The sequence below is a fragment of the Malurus melanocephalus genome, unplaced genomic scaffold (assembly GCF_030028575.1).
Source record: "Malurus melanocephalus ecotype Western Australia unplaced genomic scaffold, MMel_1.1 scaffold_289, whole genome shotgun sequence".
NCBI classification, from domain to species: domain Eukaryota; kingdom Metazoa; phylum Chordata; class Aves; order Passeriformes; family Maluridae; genus Malurus; species Malurus melanocephalus.
The window spans coordinates 941,090-964,757 of NW_026623521.1; the positions used below are offsets into that span (position 1 = coordinate 941,090).

The 23,668-nt window shown below is 45.9% G+C and overlaps 1 protein-coding gene across 1 annotated transcript in view; it reads left to right on the forward strand.

The window, feature by feature from the left end:
* Positions 1-16,213, forward strand: part of SLC12A8 (solute carrier family 12 member 8) — a 47,026-nt gene extending 30,813 nt beyond the window's left edge. The window contains exons 7-13 of the mRNA XM_057376765.1: positions 202-289; positions 3,403-3,549; positions 6,417-7,089; positions 7,970-8,067; positions 9,571-9,688; positions 12,012-12,072; positions 14,809-16,213. Of these exons, the coding sequence (XP_057232748.1) occupies positions 202-289; positions 3,403-3,549; positions 6,417-7,089; positions 7,970-8,067; positions 9,571-9,688; positions 12,012-12,072; positions 14,809-14,974 (1,351 nt within the window). The 3' untranslated portion in view covers positions 14,975-16,213. The remainder of the gene's footprint in view (positions 1-201; positions 290-3,402; positions 3,550-6,416; positions 7,090-7,969; positions 8,068-9,570; positions 9,689-12,011; positions 12,073-14,808) is intronic.
* The last annotated feature ends 7,455 nt before the right edge of the window (positions 16,214-23,668 follow it).

The following is a 23,668-nucleotide window of genomic DNA, read 5'->3' on the forward strand; positions in this document are numbered from 1 at the left end:
TCAGGTGTGGCACATCACACTGGGGAAATRACATGGACTGTTGTCAGCTTTATCCCTGAATCATGCAGGAAACATCCAGAGTGACTGAAGACCCAACTTGTGGGTATTTGAGTGTCTCCTGGGTTCCCTACGGGCAGAATTCTCAGTGGTCTTGTCTTGCTGTGGAGAAATTGGTTTTTTTTTTTTTTTTGCTGTTTGCAGGTGGTTTCTGTACATGGTCTTTGTTTTTTTGCTGGGAGCCATTTGTACCCGTCAGTCACTCCGCTATGACTTCATGATCGCAGAGAAGGTAACTTGTGSTTTTATAAAACGGTGCTTTCAGGTTGCCATCTGCCTTACTGAACACTTAAGTTTTCCAAAAGCCCAAAGAATTTGGGAACGCATCCCTCATTAAAATTCAGGGGGATTTCCCCCTTGCAAATCCCAGTGTACAATCGATTTGAATAGCTTTGCATTCACCAGCATATCCAGTAATGCTGAAGCTTGGCATAATCACCCAGCAATAGCTTTAAGAGCTGAAGTATGCTAATGTGGTCTAATGATAAATGCTGTATTTTATTCAGTGTATCCTTTCTCGCTGCTGGAAGCTTAGACCAAATTGAAATCTCTAAAGAACCCCCCCGCTTATCTTCACTAAGTCAAGCGAAGCTCACATTTCCATATCTGCAGGCTGTAATTGCAGGGTGAGCAAGAGGATTATTAAACTCCAGACATTCCACACGAAATATTGACACGAGGGGGTTTGTGGTGGGACACACAGTGAACCTCACCACTGCAGCCCTCTAAAAAGAGGGCAAGAGATTTTGGTGTGCCATTGTCTTTCTTTGGATGGGATATAGAAGGGCTAATTTTCTGGTATTTGGCATTACCCAAAATCATGTTTCACTGTATTTGACACTATTTCTTGTGATTCATTTGAAGTTGAGAAGTTTACGTAGTTTGATCTGTAACATGATTTTGATCTAAAATATGAATTTGAAACTATGGCTTTGTTTTTTAAGTAATTGCAGCTCTAAATTTCTTCCAACCACCCAGTAAACTCCCAATTATTGCTGGGGATCTGACACTTTCTGCTGAGGTAAAAAAGCCCACCTCTGTTTCAGGAAAAAAAGCAAATGAGCCTGCCTTCTGTAAGGCAACCTCTTTGTATGACAGTGACTTAATGGGCAAAAAGAGCAGTAACCAAAACAATCAGCTTTAAACAAATCTGCTGAAGAGAAAGAGATTGTTAAAGCTGAGTTTTAACTTCAGAACCCTTGGAGGGGGGTGATGGGAATGTAAAGAATGAGAACATATTTAAAAATGTCAAATATAAAAATTAACCAAACAAACATCACCCCACCACCACCCAGTTTTCTTTCCCCTAATACCAACTATGCAATCCCAATATTCATGTTTCTTCTTTGAATTATTACAAGCTGCCCTAGATTTTAATGACTTTGGAGACAGAGAAGGGGGAGAGATCATTACTGCTCCAAACTCTCCCTTTCTATCACAGGTGAGCAAGGGCTTGGCCGCCTTTCTCTGTTACAATATTTGTTTGGCTTTTTAAACATAAAAATGAGGTTCAGTAATTTCACTTCTAATGAGCTCCAACTGCCAATTCCTTGCAATGTATTCACACTCTATGTTCAAAACCCATAGCAAAACCTTTTATCAGCCTCRGTGAAAGGGACTCTTCCCCTCTAACCCTGATTTGAATGTCAAGTAGCACATTTAAATGCAAGCATTTTTGGCAGCTAAAATAATATATGATGTCTGGCACMACTGTTTGTTTCTTCCGAGTATTTCTCAGAGCAGGGCAGGATTAGGGGAGAGGGAAGGGAGGATTCCCCACTGAGTGTCTGTCTGTTGGTCTAATGAGAGCTGGTATCTGCTCATCTTTGCCTCAGGTTCCTTCTGTCCCACAAGATACAATTCGTAAGTGGATTTTCATGGGGAGAAGAAATATTGTGGTAGGAAGTTTGAACGGTTCCGGATTGTGACATTAATTTTACATGCCTTTCCCCAACAGCAAGCTCTTGATGGCTTTTTACCCAATCTCCTTTTTGCTGCCTGCAGATTTTATAGATGAGAAAAAGTCAGATGTAGCTTGGATCAGGTTTAGCCAAGAAAACTTTTGTAATTCTTTCTAATAAAGCATGTGCCACCTGACTTCAGTGGGGGCAGGAGCTGGGTGGACCCGTGTTCATTTAGACTTTATTTTCCACGGGGGAACTGGTGGGAGCAAAGGACAAATGGGATGCAGGGGACCTGCATTTGGTGACATCCTCTGCCACAGGTGTCTGTCTGCACCTGCGCCACTCACTCCAGAGGAGGATGGGCATGTTGGATCTGGGACAAAATGTGGGTTTTTCTCCCTGCCTGGCCCTTGTGTGGGTGCTCCCAATGCCTTGCAATTCCCTGTGCCTGGCTGCTGCCTGTCAGCCTGGTGTGCTCTTGCAGACTTGGGGGTGGCTCAGCTGCCCCAGACCTTGGTTTCCTTCATTTTTTTCTGTCCATATCCTTAGGCTGTGGTGCCAGGAGCACTCCCATTTCAAWGCTCTCTTGCACAATGTTTATATTGTGGGTTTTTGTGTATTTGGGTGGGGTTTTTTAGATATGCTGTCTGTGCCTGCAGCTCTCGAMAATGGGGTCCTGCTTGGGAGGACCCCAATCCTCACTTTTGTGTGGCAGAGCAGGAGCTGCCCTTCCTTTCCCTCCACACCTGCAGGAGATGCTCCCAGCTKGAAAGGGTGCTTACCAGAAACCAGTTCTAAAACCAGCCTTGGTAGCACTATGGCTTTAAAAAAAWTTTTTTTTCTAAAGTTTCATGTTGTCCAAAGGAAATTCTTTTCTCATTGAAGACAGGAAAATAAGGTCATTGTATTATATCCTTTGGAGCGTGTTTTTTGAGATGCCATTTACTTAAGTGGCAATTTTGATTTGGTTTTACTGTGGGTTTTCTTTCAGGGTTGGTTTTCCCCTCTGAGACACAGGGGTTTGTCTTCCTGTTTTGGATGGTGGGAAGCCTGGGCAGCTTTTCCTGTATGATGTGCTCTGTATATAAGTGATCTTGCCTGAAATAAACTCACTTCCAGTTACTTWGGGGGAATCTATTAGCTGCTGCTCTGCTGCACTTTCTCCAAGTGACAAAGAATTTCTTGGATATGAGCTTGTAAAATGGTTCTGTCGGTACAGGATGTTCAGTATTAAATTACTTTTATGGGATAATTTTCCTGTATTAATTGCTTGTACTTTATACCACAGACCAATTAAATTGCTGCTCTCMCAGGGCACGCTCTGTTCATTTAACAATGTTACAAAATATATGTGATCTCTTAAAGCACACCTATTTAAGACTGCTTGGGTGTGTTTGAGACAAAATATAATGAAGTTTGCTTTTTTCTTTGCTTCCTCCAGGTATCCTTGGTGGGGTTTTTGTTTTTGCTAGGGCTGTACATCTCATCCCTGGCCTCCTGTATGGGAGGGCTGTACGGAGCACCCAGGATCCTGCAGTGCATCGCCCAGGAGAACGTGATCCCCACGCTCGCCTTCCTTGGACGTGGGGTTAGTGATCCTTTTCCTGGGATTGCTCTCAAACCTTCCCCTGGACTTGAGAAGCCAAGAGTTCTGTGTGTCTGCRGAGTGAGATGGGGGATGCATGAAATGCAAGGGGAAGGCTCAGGGTCTGGCATCCTGTGCAGAGGCAGAAAAGCCAGGAAATGGGTGGTTTTATAAAAAAAAAAACAAACCCCAAGCATCCAACTGCCTGTGATCCTTTCCCTGCCTGTCTGCTGTGTGCACTGCCTCTGCTCTGAGCCCTCCCACGGGGTTTGGCACAGTGCAGGACATGTGCCCCATCACAGACAGCCTTTCCTGGGGTTTGGCACTGTGCAGGACATGTGCCCCATGCACAGACAGCCTTTCCTGGGGTTTGGCACTGTGCAGGACATGTGCCCCACGCACAGACAGCCCCTCCTGGGCTGCCCACAATTCCCTCCCTCCCTCTGACCCGCTTCTTCAAGATATCCCCGGTAAAACAGGCACTTGGGATGCAAACAGCTTATCCACTGTGCTGATCCCAACCATGACCAAAGGAAGCACCCACCTCCCCTCTGCCCTCCTGTTCGCGGGCAGAAGCCTGAATCTTTTGTCCCAGCATTTGGTGAAATGGATGGTGACCTTTTCTCTGTTTCCTTTCTTCTTCTTTTTCTTTCCTGCACATTTTCTTTGATCTGTCCCTGTCCTCCGTGGTRACTTCATACCAAGTACGTGAGCAGTGGTGATGCTGTGCATTCAGTCTGTGTGCGCTGGGGAAGAGGACACTTCTTTGTAAGATAAGGTGCCTTTTGGACTCTATTAAATAAAAAAAAAAAGGAATAGATTTGAAAGGTTAAGTTAGGGGGCTTTTAAGCTTTAGATATGCCTTGAAACAAAGTCAAGGAATATGTCAAGAAGCTTTCTCCTTGTTTCATGAATAATCTTTATGCACGAGTCRTTCTACTGATATCACTCAAGGTATYATCACCAAGGAATCTGTGGTMTTGGGCTATACATCTATGCATGATTTTCCCTTTTTCTGGGTTGGGAGAAAATWATTCCATCACTCTCAGTAACCTGCAGTACCTAACAGTCTGTGCAGAGTGGCTGAAAAAGCCTGATGATGCTGTGCTCCACCAGAGCAGCTTGTAAATACTTTGTAAATATATTTTTCAATATTGGTATTTATGAATGTTTTAAAACATTTAAATGTTTTATAGGKATAATATTTTTCTCTCCATTGTTTTATGTTTCTAAAAGTAATTTTYTAAACAAAAAGTTATAATAATAGCAAAAATAATAGTAATGATTGTAGGGAAAGGAGGAACAATTGTGACTGCAAAAACTTTCAGCTCCTGAAGGCAGTTTTCAGGTGATTCCAGAATAAGCTGTTCTCCCCTTGGCAACCYTTGTGAAATTCTCAGTGGTTTAGCAAAGCTGATTCCCTTTCTTCTCCCATAGTTTTCTGTCTTTCTGTCAAATTTTCTGCTCTGAACTCCAGGCCGAGTGTCTCGATGGGAAGGGCTCAAAAAGAGGTAAGAAATTTAAGGCAGATCACTTCCCCCCCTTCCTTCTCTCTGCCACCTTGGAAAAGGTTTAGATTWGGTTTCTGGAGAGTAAATACATTTAATTTGTTCTTACCAATCTATTTCACATCAGTTCTCCTTTTCCATGGTTGAAGAAGTTGGTGTGGTCACCACAACCCCAGCTGATGGGAAGGACACAAATATTATCTGCAGAGTTAAACCCAAGCCAGACCATCCTGAGATCACCCCATCTGTTCCCCATCTCAGCACATCTTTCTGATACTGAAGATCCCTTCTGAGATCTGTGCTCCTTTGTCCCTGAGATGTATTTYTGTTCATTCTGAAAAGATGCAGTGATCCAGAACTGGTCCTCTTTTCTATTAATAAATAAGAGTGGAGAAAGCAGAGTTTCCATTTGAGCTGGGCGTTTTTTAAATAAGTAAATGCAGTTAAGTGAAGATCTAAGATATTTTGTAAGATATCTTGTAAGATATTTTTTAGTGAAGTCTTTGCACAGCTAGCGCAGGCTTGTCAGGTGGCAAAATGGCAAGATGATGCCTGATCCAAGGAAAGGATATGTTAGACCWGGGATTAAAGGCATGATCCAAATGCTCAAGTATTTCCACCCCTGATGCTCTTTGTTTTGTCTCTCTTTCTCCTTCTCCTTTCCCTGCCTTGGCCCCACCCCAAAGGAGAGGAGCAGGCAATGTTTTTCCTGGCTGCCTGTCCTCCTGCACATGCCCAGCATTGCTGGGGGCTGTCTCCCACCCCCAACCTCCTCACCTGCCCGGCCTCCCTGCTGCTCCCCGCTGCTGCTGGGGTAGGTTGAAGCACAGGAACCCCACAAGCAGGGGATCAGTGGACCGTGGGTTCATCTGGGCTGCTGTCTGGCCAGAATCTGTGATGTGAAGGTGGCACTGCTCCATGCAGAGCTGTTCCAAGGGCAGCCTGGGGAGCCTTTTGGGTAGGCAATGATGCAGAGTCCTGTGGAATAATTAGAGATGAACAGTTAACTCTAATTAACACGTTTTATGGCCAGATTTCCCATAAGCCCCACAAATCTCTTTGAAGGTTTATTGCTGGTTCAGTGACGTTGTTTCACCATGGAGATATGAGCGAGAGTGGATGAATTTACCAAAGACAAAGCTTGAGTAAGGCCTGGGGATGAGGTGGGAGCTCAACAGCTTTTGGCTTCCAGCCTGTTCTTTAATTTATGAGCCTCTGTTTGCACGTGCATGAATGTATTTCATGGTTAAGGGGGTACTGCAGACAACCCAGGCAACCACATATGGCAGCTGAGCAAGTGGGGGATCCTCATGGCAAGGTTCATGGTTATTCAAATGTAATTTTGTTTTATTTATGGACTAGAAAGGCCCCAACAAGACTCCAGTGGCTGCGATTTGCTTGACAAGTCTCATCACCATGGCTTTTGTCTTCATCGGGCAAGTGAACGTTCTCGCTCCCATCGTCACCATCAACTTCATGTTGACTTACATTGCYGTGGACTATTCCTACTTCTCTCTCTCCTTGAGCTACGATATCCAGCAGAAACCTGACGAGACCCAGATGGGAGCTGCTAGACCTGCTCACTCTTCCCAGCCTTTAATTCTCAACAAGGCCCCCAGCCCTGCAGCAGATGGGSTAATTCAAAGCAGATCAAATGGCACCTTGCTAGAATTCAAAAAAGACATGGACCAGCTTTTTAAACAGTTTTTTAGTGAACCGGGTGCTTGCAAAAAAGAAGGAGCTGAGAATTTAACCCAAAAGGCCAGACGAAAAAAGGCAAAGAAGCCAGCCAAGCAGACATTACAAGACAGCTTTCTCCTGGATCTCCACCACGATGCTCCCCTGGCTCAGTACAGCTGGGATGAGACCACGGAGCCCCAGGAGAGCCAGCAGGATGTGGATGAGAGGGGCAGTCAGCGGGATGTGGGTCTGTGCTCATCACSCACTGAGGATGCCCAGCACATTCCCAGGACACTGGAGCAGAGGGAGCAGCYCTGCAGTGAAGTGATGATGCTCCCTGGCCCCAGGGGAGGCGGTAAGGGATGCAGGAGATGGACATCTCCATGCTCAGAGGAAATTGTTTATAACCTTGGTCCTCCCAGTGCTTTCCTGAAGGCAGGCGTGAAACGAGCTTTATATGGGGCTGTCATTCAGTGATTCATAGCAATAATATCATTTATTCCAGGTGAGGGTAGAGTTCATTGCAATGCATCACAGGAGGAGTTCCAATGCAATTTCCTACAGAAGATTAATCACAGGAAAGCAGGCAGGACTAAATTTAGTGTTGGGTTGTTTACGATATACTCGTAATTCTTCACAGACATGCTGAATGCTGTACATTAAAAAGGGCCTGGGTGTATCTTGGGATTTCCTTCACCCTGGTGTGGGGTGGCATGGTTGGAGCTGTGGGAGCCTAAAACTCAGGCTGTCAAAATGCAGGGGTGGCCACAGCACAGGTGGAGTCTGTAAGAGCATCCATAGTGAGGGTGATGAAGTTTGAGGGTGATGAAGGTGTTTGATGCTGTGTGTGAGCAGAGAGCTGAGCATTCCCAGTGCTGTGCTGTTTCATCAGCWTTGGTCAGTCAAGCTTCCTAGACCCTTCTGAGGGAGAAAAGTATTATTATTCTCATTTCACAGTTTGTGAAATTGAGGCAGAGATAGACAGATGTGGCCTTCAAATAGACTTAGTACCAGAGCCGGTAATTTTTTTGGGTTTTTTCTTGCACTGCTTTTCTGTTTTCATTCTAGAGGTTTTGGTTTAACCCTGTCATAYACAGCTATCAGCTAGAATTTTTGCTTTGGTTCCTGGAATCTGGTAATGTAAAGTAGAGGAAAGAAACGCCACATTATAGCTCCTTTCTAATGTATCTCTTTTGGGGTTTTCCCCACCCCCCTTTTTTTTTTCTTTTCTGTAGAAACATCCATAAAGCAACAAAGTCCAGAACTTGGAATTCAGCAAATACCAGAATCCTTCTACTCCAGATTTTTCAGTCACTGGATTTCCTTTGCTGGTGTAAGAAACTTACTTTTATTTTGAGCAGGTTTGTGATTGTAGAAAACAGAAGGAAATTCATCACATACTGCAGTATAAATTCTCCAGTACTTTAAATAATGGCTTTTGATTCTAGTATTCCTGGTCACCTGAAYTAAATACTCAAGGTACCATGCATCCAGCACTTCAAATTTAGGGAAAGCCTGATGGCAAATTGAATAATAACAGGAAAAAACTGAAACAAGCAAACAAACAAATAAGCCCCAACTCAAAAGTACAAAATCAAGGTCTGGAATCTTAGGCAGCATGGTGGGGGTGGGGGGAAGAAAAAAAAAAAAACAAAAAAAAAGTCAGTCCCTCTTTTCACCAGTCTGCTTTTTCTTGCTGTGGGATGGACTGAGATATCAGCTTCAAAGCTGTGTTGCTTTTATTCATGAGCCGGTTTCTGCAAGCTTGGGGTGGGGTTTCATTAGTGCTGACCTCCCGATACCAGCAGCCTGGCTGTGAAATTCCATCTTTTGAGGGAGGAAAGGAGAGCATTCCTACAGCATGTTACTTTAAATAACTTCTAAATAGCTTCTGCCTCGARCTGCTGAGAAGTTTAGGACACTTAAATGCATCTTGGGAAGATGGATTATTGGGCAGATGACAGGGAAWGGGTCAGATATGCATAATGAATGAGCCATATGGCTTTGCTGCATGGATGAGGATTTCATTCTGTGCATGAAATGTGACGAACCCACTCAAACAACCCACCAAACCCTGTTAGTTCAGCTTTCAGATGGAGTTCGACCCCCTCTTTTCAAACTCACTGCTGCTGCTGGTGAGGGCTGCAGTACCAGGGGTGGGCTGGGAGGRGTGGCCCCTCTTCAGGATGGTGTTTTCAGGAGTTTGTGTGCTGATGCCATCTCTGGGCTTGTCTCTAAGTGGCTCCCAAGTGCCCATCACATTTGCTTACGGAGTGACTGACCTGCTCATTAAAGCAGAGCTGCTTTCCTGTCGATAGCCAGGCTTGGGAGAAGGTTGTAACAAAGCTGGGATGGGATTCACGATGCAAAATAAAATCACAATGCAAAAATTGGATGTGTTTATACATCCTGACTCCTCTCCCCTCTGCCTTCTCTCTTTGAGCTGCACTGGTTGTGCCAGCTGGGACCGTTTTAGCTCTTTCTTTGTGTGCTGCCCCTTGCTGCCCCCGATCTCTCCCACAGAGATGCTCCCTCTGCCCCTGTTCACTGCAATTTGAGCCAAATCTCCTCCTGAGCTGGTGAACCTCAGGATATTTCTGGAGAAGCCCAAGCAGAGACCCACGCTGCCTCTCAGACTCAGGGTAGCCACTGGAGACACCTTCATGCTGCTGAAGTGACACTGTGACCCTGTGCTGTCCCTCCTTTTAAGAGTGAGACCAAAGGGGGCTCCCAGTAACATGGGAAAATGGGATTTTCAGAGAAATTACTGTCAGATTGTCAACGTGGTCTTACCTCCCGGACTCTGGGGTGACCCCAAACTGTGTCTTCCCAACAGGCAATTGTGTCYCTCATCATCATGTTTGTCATTCAGTGGATCTACACCCTCGTCAGCCTGGGAGCAGCGATTGTTCTGTATTTCTACATCGGCCAAGTGAGCCCAGGACTCCCTCTTGGTGAGGTTTTTTTTTTTTCGCTCATATTATTAAACCTGCCTAAAAATTCATTAAACTTTAATTTAACTTAATTAGGAATTGAGACTCTTGTGTTTAATATGCAGGTGGCACAGTGAATGATGAGGTTTTATTTCATTGCTAGTTTTAATACATTTTCTCTCTGAGTCTTTAATTTTCTATTGAAATCTAACTGTAACTAGCATTGGTTTGAATAGTTTGAACATAGCCCTTATTGCTTTATTGTATTCTGCTTTAAATGGCAAAACCAGATACTCAGACTTGATAGGGGTGGCAGTTTATAAATTTATCACAGCAATGAGAAAAATCTGCAGTAAATAAGTTTTAATAAACCTAATMAATCTAAACCCACCTGAGAGAACTTTAAAGAAAATGGGAATTATGATGAGTGTCTCATCAAATCTCAGCATTCATAACTGTGGAACAAGASAGCCTTTTGATTCCAGAGCTAAACATGTTGAATATGTTGGGAACGTAATCTGGGAAAATACTTCTGGCAGAGGGCATTAGAAAGATCTGTTCATGTGATCGGCTTAGACAAGTTCAAAATTAAACAGTGAGGCACATTCAGCGAGCAGCGAGGGAGAGCCTGCAGCTGCTTGGCAAGGCCAGTGGAGGGGTGTGCATGGCTGAGGGGACATGGTGTGGGCATCCTCACCTGCTCATGAGCATGTGCATCCGTCCATCTGTCCGTCCATCCCTTCATCCGTCCATCCATCCATGCATCCATCCATCCATCCATCCATGCATGCATCCATCCATCCATCCATCCATCCATCCATCCATGCATGCATCCATCCATCCATCCATCCATCCATCCATCCATCCATCCATCCATCCATCCATCCATCCATAGGTAGGTGTGTGCATACATAGCTGAGCACATGCTTGGTTGTGCAGTCTGTTGTCCAGGACGAGAAAAACCAAGAGCCTGAGTTCATATCCAGTGCAGAAACAGCTGTCTGTCTTATTTAGGTGAAAGATTATGAGACAGTAGGTATGTAAGCACTAGATTTCAGAAACGCAGATGATGAGAAACCAAAAACTAACCACCATCATCCAAATATTACTCAACTGTTCTTTTTCTCCTCTTAAGTGACTTCCTTTCTATGTATCTGTACAGCATTGTAGAAAAGAGCTGAGATTGTGGATAGTAGTTGCTAATTTTTTATCTCTTGAAACATATATATGTAGGTTTTAACAAAGRTGTTTATGGCCCCCATATATGAAACAATACACAAATAATGTTTACAGGTGTTGGAATCTTTTCTGCCTTTTTACTCACTGTGTTATATCTCTGTAACATGCTTTTGAAATATTTACCAAAAATTAATAAGGACTTTTCTGTCAGYGTGTAGAGGATTTTGGAAGCTGATCTGAGGAAATATTGACATGATTAGACTTTTCTTCTTGGTTTCTTTTGCACGTGCATTCTCATGCATACAACGAAACAATGCATGGCATTGAAAATGCTAGAAGYGAATGCTCAAAATTCAGCCTGATTTGTATTTGGCTGTTAGGGAATGTTATTTTGTGGTCACAAGGCTTCTGATGATCTTGATTCAAAAGATGAAACAGCTCTTCTGTCTAGAGAGGATGGGAGACACAGGCCTGAGAGATGCTCTGGATTAGGGGCTGGATGAAGACCTTGAGAGGAGAAATCCCTGTGATTGGCACTTCCCTTCTCCTCTCTTTTCCTCCCCAGCAGCCTGAGTCAAATCCAGCAGGCACTGACAGGTCTCGGCTCTCCCTGTTCCTCACCATAAACTTCTGCTGCTTTTGCTTCCAGCTCTGGCACTTCCCTGTCCCTGCAGGGAGCCSGTGCAGGAAACTAACTCTGCTGAGAAATGAGAAAAGAAATCAGTGTTAGTGTAAAAGCCAGCTGTCTGTGGGGTCAGACAAGAGGGGATGAATGGTGAGACCACAGCCACCTTGGCTCAGGTTGGCTGAATGGCTGCTCCCATCTTCCCATCCCTGTGGTAGGAATGGTTTTTGCAGCCCAGGGAGTGAAAGGCACTGGCAGTGGGTGTCTGCTTTGCTCATGCCTCACTGGGGTTTAACAAGCTGTTGGGCTGGGAACAGAAAACTGTTCTCCATAGGAAATTTGGGTTCATTTCTTGACAGTTGTTTAAAAGCCACAGCATGTAGGAAGACTGCAGGAATGTTATCACTATCACAAAATCTTTGAATGCCACAGGCTAATAACAGGCGTGCTGTTTTGAGATTTTATGCAGAAAATTCAGTGGTGTAATGCTATTATGAGAGAATTAGCAGCATACTGACTTCTTGTGCCTTTTCTCCATAGGAGCAGCAGCAAATTTCAGTTTCTTTGGCTGGATTAAGTCGGTTTTGATCACTTCATGCAGGTCGGTACCAGTCACTTGGCAGTGACCAACACACTGCCCATTGTTCCTGTGACCTACTAATGTGCACAGAGAGGGCTGGAAGAATTGACTTGCTCATTACCATAAGCAGCCTTTCTCCTCCTTCGTGCATACTCAGAGTTATTCTTACTTAGGGGTAGAAAGAGCTCTTTGCTCCCATTAGCCTGGCATATGGCTGGCTGTGCATGTGGGGAAGCAAGAGTTTGCTTTGTACGTGGGAATGTCACCTGATAACCTTATCTTGGTGTCTGAAGCTTTTTCTTACCCCAAAGGTCTGTGCTCAACCTTTATGGCTCGGGTTGAACTGGAACATCTGAAAGGAAATGAGAAATTGGAGGCTCCTTCTCTTCCACCCACTGTTCACTGAAAGCAAATTCCTCTGGTAGCAGTGGAACAGGCACACATGGCAGCTGTGTTTAGGTTTCAGGGAGAAAAACTACAGGGAAAATATGATAAACAAKGTCTTTGGTGAAGGAACAATTCAGTATTGAATTTGCATGGGACTGCAGTAGCATTGTCTTGGGCTTTTGATTCACAGAGGACCTTGAAGGTTCTGTTTGGTTGGTTATTAACTAGTTTTGAGAATCTTGTTCGATGCTATTAATTATTAATCCCATCATATCAGGGTTCCTATAACAGCTTATGACCACTTCTGCCTCTGAGCAGTGGGCTTTGAGTTTCTCAGTCTGTTGGGTCACTTTTTTTGCTTTTTTGTTGGGGTGAGTGAATGCTGTAGTGAGCACTGTGCAACATGAGCTGCCATGCATTTTATGTGCCAGTTTGATGGTGCCTTTAAAATCAATGAAAGTCCGTGCAGTTGAGCACATTGGTCTGCCTTGCCAGGTCCTGCCTCTGCCCACAGCTCCTACAGCATGACCACATGCTTGTGGCAGCAGAGTTGCTCAGGGAGGGAAAACAGGGGTGAGGAACCTCTCTGAGGTCCCCATAGCAGGTCGYAGACATAACTTAATCTATAGSTTAATTTAAACAATTTAACAGAAGATTCTTATGGAATTTTCTATAGCACAACAGTAACTCACTTATAAGCCTAACTCACARATCTAAAGTACTTTAGTATCGAGGAAAGCAGCATTCATTGTGAATTTGCCACAGTGTGTTCACATTCAAACGCACACAGACCTGAAGAGTCGGTACAAGGKATGAACCTGTGGAAAACTCCCCTTCAGTTCAGTGAAATATTCATGTTGGATGCCTTCACATCTTCTCAGCAGGTGAAKGGCTGAGCCTCGAGGAGGGGGATATCAATGGCCCAATCAGTGTTTGTCAGTGGTCCTCCAGGTACAGTCAATTTGGGAATTCACTGCTCTCAGAGATCCCACTCAGAGGGAAGAGCTGCTCTCAGCCCATGTGAGCCAGGAGAGCTCAAAGGGTCTCACTCTGGGCTGCTGCTCAAGTGTAGCAAGAGAGTTGGCTTTGGTCACAGTAATTTTCCATCCTGGCCACAATTTGAGTCAGTGACTTTCTTTGAATGTTCCATAAAAAAAAAATGTTGCTGCACTTGGGTAATTCATGCAAGAAAAGTAAGTTTCCAAGGATATTCATTAAAAACCAGGAGCTGTTAGGTAGTGTGAGTTCCCTGGAGCAGACAGGGTTTCTGATAAGCTCAGGAGGAGCTGAGCCCAGTGCTGACAAGCATTTCTCAGATCATGGCACAGCCCAAGAGGCAGGGGCACTGAGATGCATCACCACGTATGTGGGGGAATGTAGGTTTTGGATAGTGAGGATTTGTTTGTTTAGGTGAATAGAAAAATTTTGGGAGAACTGTTATTATTATTATTATTATTATTATTATTATTATTGTAGTTATTATTGACTAACACATCAAACTAATATTACTAGATAAAGTGAAGTAGGATCAGTTTGATGTGTTAGTCAATAATAACAATGACAATAATAAAAATAACAATAACGACAACAACAATAATAACAACTACTAATATTATTATTACCGTAGTGCCAAGGCTCCTGCTCTTACTGGCACAAAGACAACTTGGGCTTGGCTCAGGATTCAGGTGGATCATTTTGAAGCCCATCTATGTTGTGCCGCAAGAAATTGCATTGAAGTAATTGACAGTTTTTTCCTAAGCCCTGTTTTCCTGAAATCCAGTCAAGATATTTTAATGAATTGGAGAAAAATAATAAATCCCATTAGACTGCAAGGGAGTTGGAGGCAGCCAAGGGTTCTTGACACCTCTAAGGCTCTTAGGGGCTTGATGAGGTCTTAGTCAGTGCTATGTTTGTCTTACAGTTTTGATTTTAAAATGCCAATAAGGTTTTCTTAAAATCAGCTTGGGGGATGAAGAGATKGCAGGAAAATCTCCCATTTTATTTAGAAGTTAAAAAAAAAAAGTAGTTTTTTTATTACTTGGGAAACTATAAGGATGTTTTTCATTAGAAATGGTTCCTTCTTCTCCTGCACAGTGTGGAAGATGCTTGCCATAGCCAACACCCAAAGAGGAAACCCATTTCTTAAGAAAATGTATATTTTGCAGAGTTTTTGGGGAAAGGGAGTACATTTTTCAGTGTGCCTTCTAAGAAAAATGCTTTCAGGTCAGCTCTGAGCCTCCAAAGGGCACTGAGAAGGATTTTTAGCCTCTTCTGGAATCATGCTGCCTTGTTTGCACAGCCAAGAGCTCGGCTGGTGGGGGATGACAAACGAGGGGTGACACAGGCACCTCTGCCTCTCTGTTTTTGCAGGAGAAGGCCATCTCCCAAGGAGCAGATCGTGGTGACACCGTCCTTTGCCACAGTGGGCATGGAGACCAGGCAGCTCACCGAGGAGAACACCGACTTCGCCTCCCGGGACCGCTACCACCAGTCCTCGCTCATCAGCAGAGAGGAATTCGGGAACCAGTTCCACTGAAGGACACACGCATTTGAAAAAAAAACAAAAACAAAATCAATGCGTTACTTTAAAAAGCATTTAGAAGTGCTAATGGCTGCCACGGGTGCCTTGTGAAATACTTGAATGCACGCACAAAGGATGTGAATGGATGTTTATGTACTTGAGGCGTGTTTGTTTATGCAAACTACAGCATTGCTGGGTTTCAAATCTTACCCAAAATGAGGGGGGRAAATGGAAATGAAGGGACCAGCACMGGAAAGTGATGAGTTACTGAGGACAGCATAACCCTTTTAAAGAATTCAATTATAAGCCCTACTGAGTTCTAAAAATGGTTGCTGCTCTAAAAGCTTACAACACCCCATTTCAGATGTCCTCTGGGTGACTGGGGACGCTCTGCCTGGGAGCAGTGACGTTGACAGCAGGAGCTGGTGCCCCACTCCCAGCKGTGCCACGGATGGATGCGACCTTCCAGGTCAATTCACTTCTCCTCTCGGCATGAATTTCCCTGCTTGTAATACAGTAATTTTCTACCTCAGCATTTCAATTACCAAGGTCTTAGAAAGTACTTTAAGGCRTTAGACAATAGGCCAGAATCAGTGGCAAGTACGGGAAGATTATGAAGTATATTCACACTGAAATCATGCATTTAAATGCAGTAATGCAGAATAATGACCTCTTCTATAAAACTGTGAAATTATGTCTTAGAAGCTGTTCGTAATTATTTCCCACATCCTTTGYGATGTGAGACCTGAGACCTGATGAAATAGCTGGGCCCACTTAGAGCATTTCCTGGCTGAAGGGACAGATGATTCAGAACTGCTTTAGCAAACTAAGTTTAGCCCCAGCACCACATATCAGTTTGGACATTACGAGGAGGGGAAAATCACTGCCCTTCACTTTGTTTYATCTCTGATAATTTCACCCTTTAGATTATTTATTTCTCCTTCTGTGCAATAAAGGCCTGAGACACCAGGAACTTGTCTCCATCCTTTCTGAGGGCACACTCAGTGCCCTTGAGCACCGTTCCACTTGCCAATGCTCAGTGCCCTGGTRTTTCTGGGTGGGTGGGACCCTCCTTCCCTTCCATGGTCTGGCCAGCTGCAGCTTTGGCTCTTTCACTTTTGTTCCAGAGGGAAGCACAGGAGGCTTTCTGCTGACATGGAGAAAAGAGCCACCTTGGCKCACTGCAGAAAGTGTATTCGTTTTGCAAGGTTGCGGGTCTTTTACTAAATGCTTTTAACCTTAATTATCTCAATAGAGGCAAGAGGGAAGTTGTGTTTGTGTGACCATCTCAAATTGGACATGCTGATCTTCCCTGGAGCATTTGCTCTGGTGTAGCTAACAGTGAGAGTGTCAGGAAGCCTTGTTTTAGCACCAGTGGTGCTGCAGTCTGGGTATTGTCAGAGATTCCACGAGTCCAGGCCCTGTGGGCATGCACATCAAGGAAACTTTTTCCAGCAGGAAAAGAAAGAAATTATGATGGTGATGATGATGTAAGAAATGAAAATGTTCTGTAATAGGTCAAGGTGTGCAAACATTTGTTTTCCAGAGAGATGTGGATATGGCACATGGTTTGTTCCTCTGGAAGACTCCAGCTCTAAATTGGTGGCTCTGCTTTTGATGGTTTCCTTTGCAGAGCATGCAGGCACAGAAGGCCATTGAAGATAAATGTTTTATTACTTGCCTTGAAGTATTGCCTGGAAACTCGTGCTGCATTTGTGATCCCTTARCACTAAGTGGGTCCAGAAATTAGAATTCTCTGCCTCAAAAAACTTGCAGCACAAATAGTCAGGACTAAGAATGGGCAGAAGAAAACTGAGGTTTTGTTGTGATATTGGCAGTAAGAGACAATTTCTCAGTTGGTGTAATTTGTCATCCACCTGGATCTGTGTCCCATTAGGAGTCTGCACGGAGACAATCAAGGTATCACAAAAAGTCTTTTTTCTTCCTCTACTCTTGGCTTCTCTTGATCAGCTTTGAGTTTCCTTGGGTGGTTATTGCTATGTATGGCGGCCAAAATATCACACACTGGCCATGGCCACTCATTCACAGCAGATAGTTGTGAGCACAGTGTTGAAGCAGCAAAGAAAGGTGACAGAACATGAAATTATATTTGTGTGAATGGCTGAATTTAGGCACAGGGGGCTCTCTGTACCTCATGAGCTGGTTTGTCCTCACTCATGTGCCTCCAGCTTAGATTCMGACAGGCAGAGTTTCTTAAACAGCATCTTACTCACACCTGCAAGGTCAGAAGAGATTTGCTGAAGCACAGGAGCCAGCCTAGGATTAACATCCAGGTTAGTGGGAAACAGAGGTTATTTGAATCATTGCCCTTGCCTGGTGAATTTTAGAGAGGGTAATTACAGGGATAAAAGAGAGAAGATTTTGTAGAMAAGCTATAAATGTGTTAGCTCTGTATGGAAGTGCAGTATAATGCACTTGCTCTGTTCCGCAGTGGTGTCTTGCTGCAACCCAGATTTGGCAGAGCATCCCTTAAACCTAAGACAAGGTGAGACCTCAGCAGTAACAGCCTTAAAAGCCACGGATGAGAGGCTCTAGCAGCAAACTGCAGGCTAAAAATAAATCACTTTAAAGCTCATACGGCACAGGAGAAGCTCCTTTCCTTTCTGCCTTCTGCTCCTCGTGGTGTTTTTCACATGATTTTAATGCTCATATCCACCAATACCTGGGATTTGCCCCACTTGTGTAAGAGCAAACAGAAGCAGAATCTTAGTGGTCAAGGAGCACACCTGTAACTTTATCGAATCCAAGTGTCACTTTAAAATTTTGCTGGGGCTTCTTTCCAGATTTAAGGGCAYTGCTCCGAAGTGTTTAGCTCAGCTCCAAAATGTCTGGGTGAGTTCCAAACCAGAGCTGGCTGAAAAAGGTCCTGAAAGAAATAAATAAGAAATTTAGAATTGCTTCTTCCCAGATAGATTTGGATGGCTGATTTATTTATTTTCCCCACAGAAAATAAGGGATTTTTTTCCAGTGACAGGATTCAAAATGCAACATCATTTCAAGTTGTGCATTTTTCTGTGAGGGATGAAGAGAGATCACAAGACCTGTATCCACCCTGACCTCCAAATGTCAAATATCTGGAACAAGCTGCTTCCAACTGAGGTACAAGGCAAGCAGTTCTTGTTAAARTAAATCAATAAAATCCCACCACCCCCAAAATTTCAAGAAAAATGGTCAGGTACTAAGTGCCTTTTGGATGATTGGTATCTATTAATGGATGGCTTGTGGCATCAAGAGGAGATGGGAAGGTAATTAATCAGTTAGGAACTATTTGTCCACTTTGGAAACTCATGGCTTTTAATAACAAATTCCAGGAGGAGAAAATATYCACTTTGTACCTTAATTCATCATCAGCTTTAAACTTGTCTGAGGTTTATGAGATCGATCCAAGTTTTGGACAGATCTGGGATGAGTTTCAAGGGAGCTGCAGGAGTTTCATGACATTGGCTGTGCTGTGAAAGGCTCCTACGGAACCAGAGCGAAGGGACAGGTCACTGTAATYCTCATCAAGTGGCACAGAGATGCCTCTTCGGTACAAACTCCTAAGGTTTTTAGTGATTTCAGACCAAAACAATGTAGAACCCAGCAAATCTGGTCACATGTCTCTAGCCCCTCAMTCTGGAGAGTATAAATCAAGGTGAAATAAAAACACACTGTGTTTTTCCTGCCCCAAAACAAGGTGATGGGCGGGTTTCAATTAATCAATAATGATCRTGTTTTATATATAGCTTTGTTAGAGGCTTCCTGTGTTAATGGGGTTGTTTGTTTTTAACTCCTTTGCTGCTGGTGGAATTGCTGCTGGTGCTGGTTGCTTTCAGGTGGAAGCATTAAATGCATTTTGTACATAATTTGGGGAGACGTCTGAGGTTGCAGCCTCTTTCAGGAGGATGCTGTGGCATTGCTTGACATCAGGCTTTGCCTGGCCCATCTGGCTCCTCAGACATGTTCCATGCATTTAAATCTCCTGTTAGTTTGTGCTCCCAARCAGGGAGGGGAGCAGCCCTCAGCCTGGAGCTGCCCTGGAACCAGAATCAGCGGGATGCGGCAGTGGAGCGCACAATTGTGCCATGGGGATAAACAACTCCAGCACCACGGGGGGAAAAGCCAAGTGCTGGTGGCCTTCAGTGAGTGCCTGTGCTCCACACAGCCACCTTCATCCTGCTGCAGTGCTTCCTTCTCCCAATGCTGAGGCTTCTTTCCCTCTTTCCCACCCAGGAGGGTGTCAATCACAGCACATGAATTTGACGTGTTGTGTTGGTATCCCCTCCACACTCCCCTCTGCAGCTCCAGTGGGTAAAACAGTATTTTTTGAAAAAACAAAAAAAAACCTCAACAAAGTGAGATTTTTTTTTTTCTCTCTGTTGTTTTCATGAGGCTGTGGAAACTGGAGCTCGAAAGTATCAGCAATAAATTGACTCCTTTGGTGCAGGGATATTCCTTACAAAGCTGTGAAGGTAGGAATAAAAAATAAGATGCCAGGAAAACACAATAGCTTTAAATTTACAGGCACTAAACCTTGGCAAATCAGGCATCTGTGGGGGAAGGGACATCATTTGGGAAGTCTGAAGCTGCCTGAATATCGGTGTTTCCTTTCCAGGTGCTTGTAAATAATATGCAGCTCATGACTGGAACCATGATGGAAAAAGGAGAAAGGTTATTTTCTGATGCTAAGCACTGGTTTAGGCCCAGGGGTTCACAGTGGTGAGGCTTTTGCTGGGGCTTCTGAAGGCTGGGTGGAAGGCTGGTGAAGGCTGATGGACTTCAGAGGCTGTAATGGCATTCCCATGCTGGTGCTGCTTTCCCACCTGTACCCACCTCTGCTGGGATGTGGCTCATTCAAGGACAGCACGAGCCCTTGGCCAGTGTTTCCTGCTGCACTCAGGCATTTAGTCCTCGTGGTCATCCCCATCAYCGTCACAAGGACCCAGCTTGGTTCAGACATGAGCAGATCAGGCTGCTTTAATGGCAATTTTGAGGAGGATATTATCTACCCTCTTCCCCCACCCCCAGAGCAGGTACATTCCAGCCCTCCCTGCTTTCCTATTTTTGGGAAAGGGGCACTGAGCAGTGGGTCGAGCCATGGGGCACCTCGGGGGAATGGTGAGATGGAGCCATTCCACACAGACATGGGCTGTTCCTCCAGCAGTGTTTGTTTTGCATTTGCCTGCATCTGCTATTGMTCTCGATGGGCCTGTTGAGTGAAACAGTAGGAAGAATTTATTGAGACCTTTTTGGAAAAGCATTTGATACTGTGCTTCCTGCTTGTTGGATTTACAGCTTGGAAGGATGCAGTCAGAGTGGGGAGCTGCTGTGTGGCTCAGATATTGGGGAAGGCTCTTGGAAAAGGCAGAGGAAAAGGGTGTGAACTTTAGATTCGGTATTAGGGCACTCAGGCCTGGGAGTGAGTGAATAGGAGAGTGTCCATTTCATGTCAGGGAGAGGTTTGGCTTTAATTTGCCCCTTGCAGCCCTGAGAGTGCATTATTGGCCYCAGAGAGGCTTCTGCTGCCTTACCTGTACTGCACAGTCAAAAGTGTTGGATTTGCTGGTTGGTAAGGCTTTGTTGTCAGGGACTAACAAAACTTTCTAAAGAACTACATTTATTATGGACATATTAATAATCTTAGGAACCTGCAGCATGGAGTCCAGCATTTCATGTATAAAGATATCCCCAAGTGTTTGAGCTGCTTCACTGGGTTCCCTGTGCCATCTCCCAAATTATCAAAATATTTCASAGCTCTTCCCCTGATCTTTAGCTGTCTATTGGTCCCTCTGTCTTATCTAGAAGGAAGCTTTGTTTTGCACAACTATTCCATGCAGAATGTGCAAATTCCTGGACACAGAATGAAGGAGCCTAAGGATGTCCTCTGTAGGTCAGGCACCTTGGGGGTGAGTCTCTGTGGCTTCTGGGTCACTCAGGTCAGCCCATTTGCCAGGACTGGAGTGCCTGCCTGTRTGATTAAAGCACAATCAGGATTGGTTTGTGCTTCGTGTCCCAAACTGACACGGCTWGACTTGTTCCTTGGGTTTAGGCAAATCTGAAGCAAGAAGATGCCAAAAGCTGTAGGGAGTAGACTAAATAGAGCATGGATGGACAGAGGAATGTCTCAGCGGTGGTCTTTCCCAGGGCTTTTATCCGTGATTATTCAAGAACTAGAGTGAGAATGTCTGAGCGTGCTTCACAGTGAGGTGGTGCGGGAAGGTGCGGGAAAAAACACTCGCACAGGGAGGGAAAAGCACAGGAGCAGCGGAGAGCAAGTCCTGCGGTRAAGCCAAAGCCATTCCCGTGCTGGTGTGGGCTCATCAGTGCCACCTCTTGGGTGGAAAGAGGCTTTCAGGGGACTCTGTGCACATCATCCACCGACTTCTGCCTTCGGTGGAGGGTCACACGGGCASTGAGCGCTGGGGACCAGAGCCCGGGTTTGTCCGAGGCTGCCCCGTCCGGACGTGGTGAGTTGTGACCTGTCACCCTCCCCTTTGGAAGGTCGGATTCTGCTTGGCTTGGCTCGTGGAAATCGAGCCTTTTTTCTGAACCAGTTGGAAGGAAAAGCACAGGGCCCGGAGCGACTCGAGGGGAGAGGCTGCCCAGGGTGGGTTTGTGTAATTCCCTGGGGAGGGGGAGCTCAGCGGGGACCCTAAACCTGGCGCACCGGGATGCCGACAGCTCCGGCAAAGCCCAACCCACTGCTCCGCGGCGTGCTCTGYCCCAGAACCAGGAGCATGAAATTATGAAAGGGAATTTCAGAACAATGAAGGGAAATCCTTTGCCTCCCGCACAGCCCGGCCTGGGAAATCCACCACTGCAAGAAGTTGCAGCCTCAAACGCTGCTGCTGGCGTTTAAAAGGCAGTCAGCTTTATAACCAAAAAATGGGTTCAAATTATTTATCAAGGACTTTATTTCGATGGGAATGAAGTTCGGGGCTATGAAGTGCGGGAGAGAGGAGGATGGGGGTTTACTCTGTGGGAGCGGGGRCGCGGAACCTGCGCGCTGTTCGCATTTAACGCGGTACCGATGTCACCGCGGCTCCGGGCACCTCCGCGACGGCCGCGGGCGGTGAACGAGGGGGTCCTGCTCGCCCGATGCAGCAGGAAAAATAAAGTAAAAGTAAAGCGAAGCGTAATTTAATAAATAATAATAATAATAATCATCATAACAACAACGATAATAATTGTTATTATTATTATTACTACTACTGATGCCGCGGCCAGCCGGGCGAGGGAGCGGGCGGCCCGACGGCTGCGAGGGGCGGGAGGGGGCGGCCGCTGGGGGCCGGGCCGGGCCGGGATGGGGGGGGCATGGGGAGCCGGGCCATGCCGAGCCGAGCCGAGCCGCGGCTGGGTGATGTCAGGCTCGAGGAGGAGCCTCCGCCGCCTGCCCTTTTACTTTCGGGCGCCGGCACTTGGCCGCAGGCTGCTGCCGCTGCTGGCCGGGCCCCCCCCTCGCCCCCTCCGCTATGGGCACCCCGCACTTTTAAAGCGCCGCCCCGAGGCGGGGGGGGCACGGGGAATTCATTAAAAATCGCTATTTACGTGGTTATTCATTGCCCCGCTCCGGGTATGTGAACAACCACCCCCCTGCCCCCCCGCCTCCCCTTCCATCCACCCCCAGCGCCATGCCGGCAGCCTGCACCCTGCTGCTGCTGCTGGGCTTGGGGCTGGTCCCGGTGCCACCGGCCGGCTCGCTGCCCCTCGCTTCCCCGCGGCGTCTGCCTCCACCTCCCCCTCCTCCTCCTCCGTCCCGAAACCGCCTCGGCCGCCCTTCCTCGCCGCCCGCCGCGGGACCCGCCGGCAGCCCGGGTGAGTGCCCCGCGATGGAAATGGGGATGGGGATAAGGATAAGGGTAGCGACGGGATTTCATCCCGGCGGTGGAGAGTGCACGGGGCTCATCCCCATCGTGCGGGTCTCTCGTGGCGTGGGACCCCGCGCTCTCCCCAYCGCACCGCCACTCTGGGGTGCTGAGCATCCCGACAGCACCCAGAGCTGATTCAGTGTTCCACTGCCAAGTGTAACACTCTTCCCCCAATCCCTTTCCCTTTTTAACCTTGCCCAGCTCATGGTGCTACAGGCAACTGCTTCAGTGGGTGAAGGTTTGCGATGGGAATGGTGGGTGGCAAAGTGTAAACACGCTGTAGCTGCGTGGTCTGACTGCAAGGCGAGCGGTGGAAACTTCACAGAGGAACTTGAGGAAGGTTTTGGGGGGCACCAGGAGTGCTGTCCACACGTGTCTGCCCACCCAGGTGGGAAACTGGCAGCTCCTGTAGGTTTAGGGTCTGGGTTGCCTCCTGCTTGTCTCTGGAAATGCCCTCATCTCACGTTAGGTACTGACCCCCATCAGGTGTGGGGACAGATTATATCAGGTCTCTATAAATACCCTCTCTCTACATTGCCTACAGACTGTCAGATTAGTCATGTATAGTCACATTTTTCCTCTCATRCCCCATCTACCATGGTGTTATCACGAGCAATGCCTAGTTTTGTGYTTTACAAATTGTGCTGGATTTGGTTTCAGCACAGGATAAACCTTATTTTTCCCAGAACTAGCAGAGATGTTTCAAGTGTCATTCAGTACACTGGCTCACTTACTCACCAAAGAAGGCACATAGCTCTAAGGATGACTAATTCTCAATGAGTTTGGAAAGCACTGAGTGTCTGCAGGTGGTATAAGGAATCCAGTATGTCAAATTAGTCCT